The sequence below is a fragment of the Lynx rufus genome, unplaced genomic scaffold, assembly GCF_022079265.1.
Source record: "Lynx rufus isolate CCGP_SWC_20201006 ecotype Redwood Valley unplaced genomic scaffold, mLynRuf1.p SCAF_19, whole genome shotgun sequence".
Lineage (NCBI taxonomy): Eukaryota > Metazoa > Chordata > Mammalia > Carnivora > Felidae > Lynx > Lynx rufus.
This window is the reverse complement of record NW_025814833.1, coordinates 25,944,460-25,957,758: the sequence shown is the minus strand read 5'-3', so window position 1 is coordinate 25,957,758 and position 13,299 is coordinate 25,944,460. Positions and strand designations below refer to the sequence as shown.

General features: G+C 48.3%; 1 protein-coding gene across 2 annotated transcripts in view; it reads left to right on the top strand.

The window, feature by feature from the left end:
• HS6ST2 (heparan sulfate 6-O-sulfotransferase 2) overlaps positions 1-11,512 on the top strand; it is a 291,392-nt gene extending 279,880 nt beyond the window's left edge. For both annotated transcript variants that reach the window (XM_047082140.1, XM_047082139.1), the window contains one exon: positions 10,645-11,512. In XM_047082140.1, coding sequence (XP_046938096.1) covers positions 10,645-11,512 — 868 coding nt within the window. The remainder of the gene's footprint in view (positions 1-10,644) is intronic.
• Positions 11,513-13,299: the final 1,787 nt, after the last annotated feature.

The following is a 13,299-nucleotide window of genomic DNA, read 5'->3' as shown; positions in this document are numbered from 1 at the left end:
AGAAGATACAGTGAAATTAAATGTAATATATATCCTAATTGACCCAATGTATCAAAAATAGATCGTTTCCACAATGCAATCACTATAAATGCCAATTCATTACTGGGATATTTTCTCTTGCCCTCAGTCCTGGTAATCTTTAGTCTGCTTGAAAACACTAAAAGTGCTACTTCGTTTGGGCTAGCCACGTTTCAAGAGGCTCAGCAGTCACAGGTGGCTACAATGGACGGACCCTCTTCATCATTTCACAAACTGTGCCCACGGTGAAGGAAGGCGTTGGCACCCGTGTGGTGGGGTGCCGCGAGAAATCATCTAGCGTAGGGCCTGGCACACTGCGGGCCCCCTTTGAGTCAGAGCACTTATTAGTATCCCCTCTGCTGTGCTGCTTGCTCGTGTCGGAATGTCTCCAGTCCTCCACACATCACACCTGCTTAAATTCTTTCGCTCCCTTAGGGCTCAGTCAGCTTTCTCCTCCTCCGCCTCCTCCTACACAAAGCCTTCCTTGATGACTATCACATACGATAAACTGTCCTCTCTGACTCATTTTGCACCTAGGCTCTGTATGACACAATTAGCGCCTCGCTGTGTTCTGCCCTTCTCCCCCCCCGCCCCCCGCACTGAATGGTGCTTCTGTCTCCCCAACTACATGTTAAGTTCTTTGAGAGCAGAAGCCCATATACATATGGCTTCCTTGCTACTGCTCTCACAGCTTCCCTTGTGGCAACTTCTCAGTCGCCCAGAGATGGTACACTCACTGTGGCTCAAGTAAGCATATGCCTTGCAATGCAAGGCCAAGCTCCCCACCTCCAGGGCTAAAAGAACACCGTATCGCCAACTTGTGCGTGCCTGTTCCTGAATTGAATGTCATGATGGTACCATGTTTTCTTATATTTTTTTTAATGTTGGTTTATTTTTGAGACAGAGACAGAGCATGAGCAGCAGAGGGGGAGAGAGAGAGAGAGAGAGGGAGACACAGAATCCGAAGCAGGCTCCAGGCTCCGAGCCGTCAGCACAGAGCCTGACACGGGGCTCGAACTCACGAGCCGTGAGATCATGACCTGAGCTGAGGTCAGACGCTCAACCGACTGAGCCACCCAGACGCCTCATGATGGTACCATTTTTATGACTTCCTGGTTGAGACCTCGGACCTGTGCTCTGTAGTGGACGTGCTTCCCAGCAAAAAAAGCAGGTCAGGAACAATAGAGCCTGAGGACAAGAGATACCGAAGGTGCTCATCTGAGGTGCACGACAGTAACCATGCCGGTCTCAGTGGCGCATTTAGACATTTCCCCAGCCTCCTCCTGTCGTCCAGGGGTTGACGCTTGCCCTGGCTCACCTCTGCCCACCCTTCTGAAGGAAGGAAGAGAGCTGACCCCTCTTGCCGGCTGCCTGGGATGGCGGCCCTCAAGCCATGACAGTTGACACAGGGATGCCACTTAGAAACACTCAGGGAGCTGAGAAGTAGCAGGCGGGCAGGGAAGGCAGGACGCGTGAGCTTGTTAATCAGGGGCAGAACCGGTCTCCACGTGTCGTGGGCAGCACACAACCCTTCACGGGGCGTGACACGCCGAACGAGTTTTTCTCTGAAACTTCTTGGCACCTCAGCAACACACTGAGTATTAATGAGCCGAGACTCACAAAATAACTTCAGAATGCAAAACATTTCAGGGCGCAGTGTAAGCTGCAGAACTTCTCATGCCGCCGCGCAATTGAGTGGACGCTGGGTGAAGGCTGGTAACCACGGGTCATAAAACCCGGAATTTCACATCTTGTTAAAGAACTCATTTTTCTCACTATTTGCAGAAGTCCTTAGATTTATGTACTTGGGAGCCTACTGGGCTTTGGGAAGGAAGAGAGCTAGATTTCTCTTAAAAAGAAGTAAATATCACCAGGACTTACCGCGCGAAGAATTTCACGTTGGGTTTGAATTTACAGACATTAGAAATCGTCTTTTCTTCCTTTTCAACAAAGCAGAAAACATCGTCTTGCTGCTTTGTGAAAGGAAGAGGAGAAGAACGGCTTAGCAAAACATCCTTCTGTTTAATAAAAGTCCCATTTGTGCTCGGGCGAGCGTGCCCTCACAACAGACACTCGTGGATGAAGACCTGGCCCTAGCCTGGGGCCACAGGGCAGAAGGTCCTGCTCGGCTAAACCGGGCCAGCTCCCCTCACCAGGCTGACCCTTCTGGAAGGCAGGAAACATGGGAGCGGGAAAAAAACAGAGATTTACCAAAAAAAAAAAAATAATACTAAACACAAGGAAGACACGTTAAAAAGAGGCTTCAGTTAGCCAAAGGAAAGAGATCATTTAATAGAGGTGTTAAGTAAGCTATTCCTTTACATACATAGACCTGCTCCTTTGGGTGGTGTGTGAAGAATAAACAAGAAATCCTGTGCAAGCGAACTGAGTAGATTGGTGGGTGAGACCTTCAATTTCTTCCAAGTTGGTATTACACCCAGCAGGTGCTGAGGACTCTACTCAACCCATTCAAAGAAGCAGTGGAAGACGTGGTCGTCTTAGCCATCAGTGGGCTCCTAAGGGGGTCTTGCTCCCTCCCTGCCACGGGTTGTCCAGGAGGGTCTGGCCTTGTCATGAGCCCACAGCTTCAATTTGAAGGGCAAAGGCAGACGTTCAGTGTCCAGATCACTTAGGTCTCCCTAGTGTCGGGAAGAAAATCAGATAAAATCATGACGACTGAGCCACAGGAGGGTCTCGACAAACGTACCAGAAACGACACATTTAAACGAGTGTCCACATAGTTCAAAGTACTCCCCTCTTGAAATCCCACTTTTTTCACGGCCACTGCTGATCACAGCGTTTATGGAACTCCTCTTTGGGGACTGCCAGCATGAGTCACCCAAGAAAAGCAGTTAAAATGGCAAGTCCAGGTCTTGAGGGATCCAATCCCGTCAGAGGCTTATGTGCCTTTGATTCAATTAACTCCACTTTGATTTACTCTGTGCTCACATATTAATGTTGTTTTGTCTGAACGCCATTCCCCTCGCTTCGACCGAGCCATTTACATGCAGTAGGAGGATCCATGCGGTTGGTTTCAGCATCATTAACCGAGGAAGGAGATCAGACCTTCAACGTTGATGACTCATTGTCATATATAACTCCTACTGTTTGCACAGTGTACTGAGGGCCACCAACCACGGCTCACATTGTGCTACCACTCGTCATTACTCCGGGAACATGATGTGCAAAGGCTGAACTTAAAAAAAAAAAAAAACAAGTATGAAATTAAGCTACAGGTATAATAAAACGTCCACTCCTATTGATTTGGGCTAAGAATTTGTTTCCTTTCTTAAATTAACTTTTTATTGATCACTCCTGTGACCTTAACTTGTACAGTTTTGTTGGCCTTCTTCCATAAGAGAAATAGATTTGATATTTATTTTTCCATTGAGTGGTGCAAGAAGACCCTCGTTCATGAACCAGAGGCCTAAAAGGGAAACAGATGTTCACGGCATGAGCCTCATAGCTTTGCTCAGGCAGAGTTCCCTGGGATTTCCCAGGACAGAAATGGGCATCCTTTAGGCTTGTCCACAGAGTGCAGCGAGGGTCTCAGGCTTGCTCTTGGGCACCCACTTGGCTTGCCCATACTCTGGGCAGCCCCTGGGATCTCTGACTTGAAATCTCTGAAGACACATGCCTAAGACAGTGGATCACGGACTCAGGCGTGCTTGTGCCCCAGAATTTCCTGGAGGGCTTCTTAAGACACACACTGCCATGGGACCCCTGGGTGACTCAGTCGGTTAAGTGTCTGACTCTTGGATTTGGCCCAGACAATGATCTCACAGTTTGTGGGTTCAAGCCCCGTGTCAGGCTCGGCACTAAGAGTGCCGAGCCTGCTTGGGATTCTCTCTCTCCCTCTCCCTCTCTCTCTCTGCCCCTCCCCCGCTTGCTCACTGTCTCTCTCTGTCTCTCTCTGTCTCTCTCTCAAAATAAATAAATAAACTTAAAAAAAAAAAAAAAAAAGACCGAGACTGCCAGGTCCCAGCCCCTGAGTTTCTGCATTCAGGGCTCAAGAATGTGCATTTCTCACAAGATCCTAAGTGGTGCTGATGCTGCTGGTTCTGGAGCCACAACGTCAGTTTGTTGACAGAAGCGGAAGCCCTGGGTTTGGGTCCCAGCAGTAGGATGTGAAGACCCCAGGTTCTGGAGAGAAATGGGCTCGGTCTGAGCACCCCTGATTGACTTGCTGCGTGACACCGGGGCAAATCACCTCTCTCTTAGTTTCTTCATCCTCACCATGAGAATAACAATATCCGATTCATGGTCTAGATGGGTGTTGATGTGTAAGCAGCAGGCCCAAGCGCCCCCCAGCTCCTGGCTGTGCAGTTGGTATAAGAAGTGCCCTCTCTCAGCAGCAAACATCTCCTCCTCGTGAGGGTCATCCCGGGCCTGGTTTATCGTGCCATCGGGGAAACTGACTGATTCCCACGGCCTGTCAGCAACTTGTGTCTTGTGGGCAAATCCGTGCTGCTCTCAGGGCCTCGATTTCCCCACCTCTAAAGTGAAGTGTGTGACTGAGATGATTTGCCATCTCAAAGGTTTCTTCTTGCTCTGGCCAAGTCTAGGATTCTGTGACTTAGAATCAGGCCCTTATTGCAGGATAATCTGTTCAAATAAAAATGAAAAAATGGTACCCGTTTCTATCCACTTACTTACTTTTAACATCCTTTAACTTTCCAGCTTTCTGTAACATTGGTCTGCGGCACACAAAGTCAGGGACAACGGCTAAATGTAACTGGATGGCCTTAACATGTTCCATCACAGGTACAAAGTGGTATATCTGTTATTTAATACTGACATCTAGTGGCTTTTCCTTATCAAAGAAAAAGATGCCTTTCCTATTAGCTCATCCTAAGCTGCTTCTGCTGCATCCATTCGACAATCCTTTATTAAACACTTCTTTTATGTTAAACATTGTGCCGGACCCAGAGGAGCTTACACTGATGAATGATCCCCAACCCCTGCTCTCCCAGAGCTCACAGTGCAGCGGGGGAAGCAGACAAATCACTGGACGATCCCAGCACGTAGGGATAAATGCTACAGCGGGCACAGCTTGAACAGAGGAATACCGGGGCAGTTCACTCTGCCTAGGAAGGTTGAGGAAGGTTTCACGGAGGAAGCAAGCTTACAGTTGAGTTTTTTTTTTTTTTAATTTTTTTAACGTTTATTTATTTTTGAGACAGAGAGAGACAGAGCATGAACAGGGGAGGGGCAGAGAGAGAGGGAGACACAGAATCTGAAAACAGGCTCCAGGCTCCGAGCTGTCAGCACAGAGCCCGACGCGGGGCTCGAACTCACAGACTGCGAGTTCATGACCTGAGCCGAAGTCGGACACTTAACCGACCAAGCCACCCAGGCGCCCCTACAGTTGAGTTTCGAAGGCGTTTTCCGGGTAACTTAAACAACACACAGGCCAGGGGCACCTGGGTGACTCAGTGGGTTAAGCGTCCCAACTTCAGCTCAGGTCATGATCTGGCAGTTTGTGGGTTCGAGCCCTGCATCGGGCTCTGTGCTGACGGTGCAGAGCCTGCTTTGGATTCTCTCCCTCTCCCTCTTTCTCCGCCCCTCCCCCACTTCCATGTGCTGTCTCTCTCTCTCACTCTCTCCCTCTCAAAAGTAAATAAATAAACTTAAAAAAAATACACAGGCCATTCAAAAGAGTGGGCCTTCCGTCCCCAAAGGAAAGGGGCCTGTCGGGTCATTGCCTGGGACCGATTTGGAAAACGAAACTACTTTTCCGTACCTGGAGCATACAGAAAAGAGCAGGATTTTTCAGCTACCGACATTGGGAACTGGGTAACTTTTTGTCTGCACTGTAGGAGGTGTAGCAGGATCCCTAGACTCAATCCACTAGATGCCAGTAGCACATGCCCCCCCCAAAAGCTGCAACAACCAGAGTGTCTCCAGAGATTGCCAAATGTGCCAGACTCGGTGGGGGGGATGCAAAATCACTGATGGTTGAGAAAGGCTTGTGTAGAGGGAGCTTGATAGAAATAGGGCTGGAGAGAAAGAAAGGTGGCTGCCAGCCCCCACGAGGCTGTGTGGGAGGAGCTTGGATCTGACGTGTTAGGCGTCAGGGATTAAGAGGTCTTAGGGAATGACAGGTCAGATGTGTGCCATATGGGTGGGGGGTGGGCTAGGCGTGAGACCAGAGGCAGGGAGGTGGGCCAGGACCCTGCTGCAGTGGCCCAGTAGAGAAATGATAAGGGCCTGAGCCCAGGCAGTGGTAGAAAGGATGACTTGAATGTTCCTACGAGCTAGAATCAGCAGGACTTGGGGAATGTTCCCATGATGGTGGTGAGCAAGACAGGAGAGTCTGGGGTGGCCCCCAGGTTTCACGCTTTGTCGGTCGCTGTTGTTTCCACCGCTGCTTAGCAATGACAGCAAAGAGCTGGCCTAGACTCATAGAGGGTGGCAAACCTTTCATGTTGTTCTGCCTGTTCTGTACGGCATCACGGGCACGCGGACGTACCAAAGAGTGGTTATTTAAATTCACCTGGGTAACCGATGGGACGTCCTGACTCCAATTTAAAGATGTGATACCTGTTCGTCTTAATTAAGTGACACATTTCGTCGCAAGATATTTCTGTCCCATTACCACTAACCGAAACAGGTTGAGTGTGATTTTCCTGGGGCTGAGCCATTTTAAATGGCTCAGTCATTTAAAATTAAATTGGTCCCTTCAGCGGCACCCTTCCAGTTAACGTCCACGTGAAGGGAGATTTCCAGCAGCTACCACAGATCTGCTGTCGCCTGCATCTTGTCCTGTTTTGACCCATGTCTGCATACAGGCATTGCCAGAAGGAATAAGGAGATAGGGTGAAGATATTGGGGGTATGATCAGAATCCAGATGTGTTTTGACAGGCTTAGACCCACTCGAACAAGAAGAAATTAAACAGGGCCACAAGTAAAGGCCAGGATCAAGGTCCAGGATAAAGCAGATTGGATCTCAAAATGGTGTATGTGTAACAACAAATGAAAGAGTTCAGTTGACTGTGTGTCGGCGGTGAGGCGACATTAGAAGACGTGGTGTGGAGAATGAGGGAGGTGACAGACTGTCCCGATGTGTCACTCGTCAGACTGTGCCTGGAGGGCGCATTCCGATCAAGTGGAACATATTCAGAAGAAACAAGCGGACACGGGGGCAACTTGAGGCAGTGTCCAGAGTAGATGAAAACCATATTTAGCATAAAGAAGAGAAACCTCGAGGTACCTCGGGGGTATTTAAGTGCTGTCTTCGAGGCGTTGAAGCCACACGTGTGGAATTAAAAATCGATCCCTAAGTAGGCTGTCACGGTTTGAAACTAGTACTTTTTGGTGGCACTGCCACATCTTTATGTTAAGGCCACATCACCGTCGGAGCACTGTAACTGTCCACTCAGCTCTCTTGTTGGATGCCCCAGGGCACGTGAGGCCGGCCGTCAAAAACCCAGGGATGTCCTTAACCCTCCTCTTTCCTCTCCCCTGCGTTCATTTTGACACCGTGGTTTGCTAACTCTACCCCCTAAAAATGCCCCTAGTGTGTCCTCCTCCTTTTGTCTTGTTCTGTGCAGTGACCTCAGCTAGCTTCCCTAATTCCATCTCCACACTCTGTGCCTGGCGAGCTTTCTAAAACACGGATCTCGTCGTGTCGTTCCCCTGCTTAAACCCCTTTAAAGCCCTCTCTGGCATCTCCAGAAGTCTAAATCCTTTCTCGGGGGACCCGAGGGCTTCCGCAGCCAGGTGGGTGGCTACCTGTCCATATCCCAAGCCCTGCCATTCCCCGCTGAATTCCCAGCCAGGGGGTCTCGGGGCACTTCCTCCGCACACAACAGGCTAGTTTGTGCTCCTGCTCATCTTTGTGCGTCCACACGCCACTCCTCTCTTCTTGCCTCATCTAATTCTTGTTTTTCTGGCCCTCTGCTCGCTCCAGCCATTAACGACACATGATATTGACGTGCCAGGTCTCGGCGCTGTCGGCCTCCCTGGTGCCTGTCCCAGCGCCAGGCCCACGCGAGGTGCTGGAACTGAAGTGACCGGCAGAAGACCGCCACTCGTGTTTCTGTGCCTCTTGGCCTCCCCAGTCACGTTCCCCGTGGCTTGGGCTGTCACATCCTCAGGTGCCCTAGGTGGGGAGACTGTTTCTCTGTATTTCCCCGACAGCTCTCCACTCAGAGTAATGAGCCTCCTGGATTCTTTGCCCAACCAAAGCTCCCAGGTGTTATCCTCACCTGCCTTCCCACCTCCAACACACTAGGGAGGCTGCCGGCCATTCCCGGAGACCAGCCCTTCAGCAGATCAGCCTTTTCAGCCCTGGGATCGTGCTCTCAAGCAGCCCCGAGTGTCTCCAGGGGACGCGGTCTGGAAGCCCAGGCCTGTTTTCCCTGGAAGAAGCTGGCTGCTGGGAAACCACTGAATCTCCCGAGCTATTGTCTTCTGAGCATCGACAGCTGTTACCACCAGGGCAGTGTGTGCACATGTGTGTGTGTGTGTGTGTGTGTGGTGCATGTGGGCTCATCTGATTTCTCTGTGGCTACGACGATCCCTGCAGTGTAGAGACTGAGGCTTCCCACATTGGACTGCCCTCATCTCATGTGGGCACGAGGAGACACACATCCGTAAAGGGAGAGACTCTGGATGTCTGTGTCTGCCTTTCTGTGGCGCCTCCTCTCTCTTCCTATGTGAGGATGCTGCTTCCAAAACCGTGGTTGTGACATTAACCCCGGTGGTTGGGATCTATCTGTTCTGAAAGTGTTTTTAGGACGAAGAGCCTCAGACTTGCATGGGGGGGGGGGGGCGGGGGGTTCACTCCCGGATTTACCAGAAGATGTCACTGTAGGCTTAAACCAGTACAAAAAGTCAGGGCAGGAGGACTGTCAGCTAAGCATGAAGGTGACTCTGTTATGGGGGTCTGAAATACCCAGCAGCCCCCATTGTAATGTGTGCCTGGTAAAGCTGGTTCAAAGATTAATCCAAATGTGTCACTGGACTTCATAAGCTTCTGTTTTTTCCAAATAATGAGACTGCCGCTAAGCTGTTGCCTCCAGCGTAGCATAGAGGCTCAGTAAATATGTATTGGATGAAGGAGTGAATGAACGCCAGAACAAAGGGCGGAAGGAGAAAGCCCGTGGGAAGAGTCACCTTTCTTAGTAAAGGCTGCGGGACAACAAAAGCTGCTGGCCGTAAAGCAGTGGGACTTCACAGACATGAATTTTAGTGGTGCTAGCAAAGTCAGGTCCTAGGAAGAGCAATGAGGTAGGTGAAGGAAGTCGAGGCCTCTTTCCATTTTCACTCCCAGATGCTTCTCCTGTGCCCCCATGCTTATTTATTCCAGAAAAATATATAAAATAATTTAAAAGACACTTTCTGTGATACTTGCAAGGCGCTTAGATCACCCAGAGATTTTGGCCACGATAAGGCATGGCCTTCCCAGTCCCCAGCTCTCTCCCTCCAATTCCCTGGAAGTTGTAGAAGAGCAGCCCGGAGCCCCCGTTCTGGAAAACATAGTTTAAGCAGAAATACAAACAAGGAATCACCATTCCGTATCAAAAGCGTTTTAACAAAGGTTAGGTGTGGACGTGCTAGCTGAGGGTGGATGTCCCATGGTGCCACAGAGGAAGAGGTGAGGGCTGGCAGCAAGGGGTGGGGCAAGTTTTCAGCAACGGCTGAAACCGAGGTAGTAGCCTGCATATATGCCACTGGCAGCTACCGTGTCTATTTCAGTCGGTGACTAACCGCAATGTTTATTTCTGGAGGCCCTGGGCTGCTCTGCCTCCCTGTACATTCCACTTCCGTAAGGAAGGAGCCATGATGTTAGGACAACAGCCAAAATCAAAGCATCATAGTGGCACCCTTTCAATGCGGTTTTATTGTTTAATAAGGTATCCTGTTTAGACTGCATATTGGGGGAATGCTTTCGTATATTTAGTAAGAAAGATTAGAATTTCAGCTCACTTATCAACTCCATTATCGCTTCGATAAAATCACCTGTGGGGCACCTGAGTGGCTTTGTCGGTTAAGAGTCCACCTTCAGCTCAGGTTATGATCTCGTGGTTCGTGGGTTCAAGTCCCGCGTCGGGCTCTCTGCTGACAGCTTGGAGCCTGGAGCCTGCTTCGGATTCTGTGTCTCCCTCTCTCTTTGCTCCTCCCCTGCTTGTGTGCTCTCTCTCTGTCTCTCTGTCTCTCTGAAAAATAAATAAAACATTAAAAAAATCACTTGCTTCCACTGGTGTCCATTTTGTGATCAGTTGATGCAGGTTTAAGGGTGGGGGGTATGAAATAAAATGGTTGCCTACTTAGCAAATGAGGTCTCTGGGAAGATCCTGTCATTGATTGGGGCAAGCCAAGCAGGGGGAGCGGGCAGAGGGAGTGAAGAATGACAGGGATGATGTCCTAGGCCTAAACTTTTCCTACTTGTTTTAGCTGCAGTACCAGCAAATCGGGCAAAAGAATTAGCTTCCCGGCCAGGCTCGTAGGGCTCAGACAGTGGTCTACAGCACAGTGCACGGGACAAATGCTGCCAGATCACCATCATTCCCTTTCTGCCTTCCTTACTGACCGGTGAACATCACGTCCGCCATGCATCTCCCTGACTCCACCTATGTCACCCGCATCTCTCACTATTGTTCTCTGTGCTTTGTCTGTAGAAACTTCCACTACATCACCATCCTCCGAGACCCAGTGTCCCGGTACTTGAGCGAGTGGAGGCATGTCCAGAGAGGGGCCACATGGAAAGCATCCCTGCATGTCTGTGATGGAAGGCCCCCAACCTCAGAAGAGCTGCCCAGCTGCTACACTGGCGATGACTGGTCTGGCTGCCCCCTAAAAGAGTTCATGGACTGTCCCTATAATCTAGCCAACAACCGCCAAGTGCGCATGCTCTCCGACCTGACCCTAGTAGGCTGCTACAACCTGTCTGTCATGCCCGAGAAGCAGAGGAACAAGGTCCTCCTGGAAAGTGCCAAATCGAATCTGAAGCACATGGCGTTCTTCGGCCTCACTGAGTTTCAGCGAAAGACCCAGTATCTGTTTGAGAAAACCTTCAACATGAACTTTATTTCGCCATTTACCCAATACAATACCACCAGGGCCTCTAGTGTTGAGATCAATGAGGAAATCCAAAAGCGGATTGAGGGACTAAATTTTCTGGATATGGAATTGTACAGCTACGCCAAAGATCTCTTTTTGCAAAGGTATCAGTTTATGAGGCAGAAGGAGCATCAGGAAGCTAGGCAGAAGCGTCAGGAACAACGCAAATTTCTGAAGGGGAGGTTCCTTCAGACCCATTTCCAGAGTCAGGGTCAGAGTCAGAATCCGAGTCAGAACCCAAATCTGAATGCCAATCAGAATGTGACTCAGAATCTGATTCAGAACCTGACCCAGAATTCGAGTCAGAATTCGAGCCACAAGGAGAACCGTGAAAGCCAGAAGCAGAGCGCAGGCCAAGAGCAGAGCGATGGCAACACCAGCAATGGCACCAACGACTACATAGGCAGCGTAGAGAAATGGCGTTAAGTGGCTCCCAACGGCCTTTGCGCACTTGTCCCAAAGCGCCAGTAGGAGTATGGCAGATCTTAAAACGTGAGAGTTTCCAAACACATCTCGCTTCCTTAAGTTTGGAAGTTAAAGGAAAAGTTAAGATGTTGCCTTTACAGTTGCCTTTCAATTAAATGTTATACTGTGCGTGGGTAAAACAACTCTCGGTATGTAATTAAATTGTCTCTTTTTGGTTTGTTGGAGTATTTATAAAATCCAAAAACCAAACCAGACTTGCCAGAAATTGCTGTTTCTATATTTCAAGAAGTGCTTAAATTAGTCAGAGACAAAATGAAAACATAAAATGTGGCCATTCAACTTGTGGCTAAGAAACGGACTCCAAATTATTCGTGATACACTGTTAAAGCTCAATCTTGGAGGCAGACATTTGTTTCCAGGGGTAGGCATGAATATAAACAGAAAAAAAAAAAAACTACAATTAACCACGAAACCTTTTAGTTTCTTCTGATTTTACCAAGGAATCTATTTAAATGGAATAAGAACTGATGGTAAATCTTACCAAACAATAGAAACGAAGATTTTTCTGTCTGAAACATGGGTAGTTTTATGTAAAAATATTGGCTTTTCAAGTAGAACAGGATTCGTATCTTGTTATTTAAGAGATGTTTAGAATTTTCAACTTTTTCTACCTTCTACTGTCTAAAGGTTTTAAACAGGGTGTATCTCATAGTAAACAAAAACCCTTTTCTCCCAAATGGAATACCAGTGTAAAGATCTAATTTTCAGACACTTTCTGGGCACTGTAATTTCAACAATTCTGGAATCCTTTTGGCTCTGCTTCTCATTCATTTTAAGGCTTCTCCGAGTTGTGCTCATTCCAAAACAACCCATTTATAGAATCCTTCTTCATCATATAAACGGCGTGTTGCTGAGTTTCTTGTGATACATAATCCTGGATTAGAGTCAGGACTTTCTTTCTATAGAATTGTCTTATCAATGTCTGTGTAGTGAGGTCCTTATCAAGAAACTCTTGAACAGGATAACGTGTCTAAAAATATTGCTGAAGTTATTCTCGATCAGATAGAAGTGAACGGGAATGTGAGTGAATTGTTGCTGACTTTTTGTACAATTTTTTTGTACCGTTTCCAGTTGGGCTGGCTACTTCTAGCCCGTTTGTTCTTTTTGTGTGTGCGTGTTGACAGATTGTAGACAATTACAAGAGGGGGGAAATGGTAGAATAAGCATTAGGATAGCCAGTTATTCAGTAACACCAAAAGCTGTACCTCGATGCTTTGGCTAACCCCCTACTAGGTTCTGTTTTTAGAAAGAACAAACAGCAAGAGTGCTCTGCAGTGAGGTTAAGTAGCAGGAGCATATGCATTGAGGAGAGTGATTTCATATTGTTAAGTCTCTGCACAAATACTTTTAAGGTATCGGTTATGAATCGAGCAGAGCAAGAAGGAGCACGTCCCCCGCTGTGCTGGCAAGCATCAGGATTCTGGGAAGTTTCCATTTTATGGGTTTTGCTATGCTTTTGTAAGGACTTAACCCTCACCCCCTGCTGTGAATCTAGCAAGACACTTGGAAGTGGCATTTATGTTTTCAGGAGCGACATGCTTAGAAGTGCGATGATAAAGTCACATCTTGTACAATCTGCTGCTTATCTGCATGATCTAGTTTCATCTGTAATACTATGGCCACGAGCCGGACAAGAAGCTGAGTATTTGGGTTTGAAAATAAATGTGCTTGACGCTGAGCTTGTATCACTGTATCTAAAGTTTCTTTTGTCCAACAGTGTTGCAGTC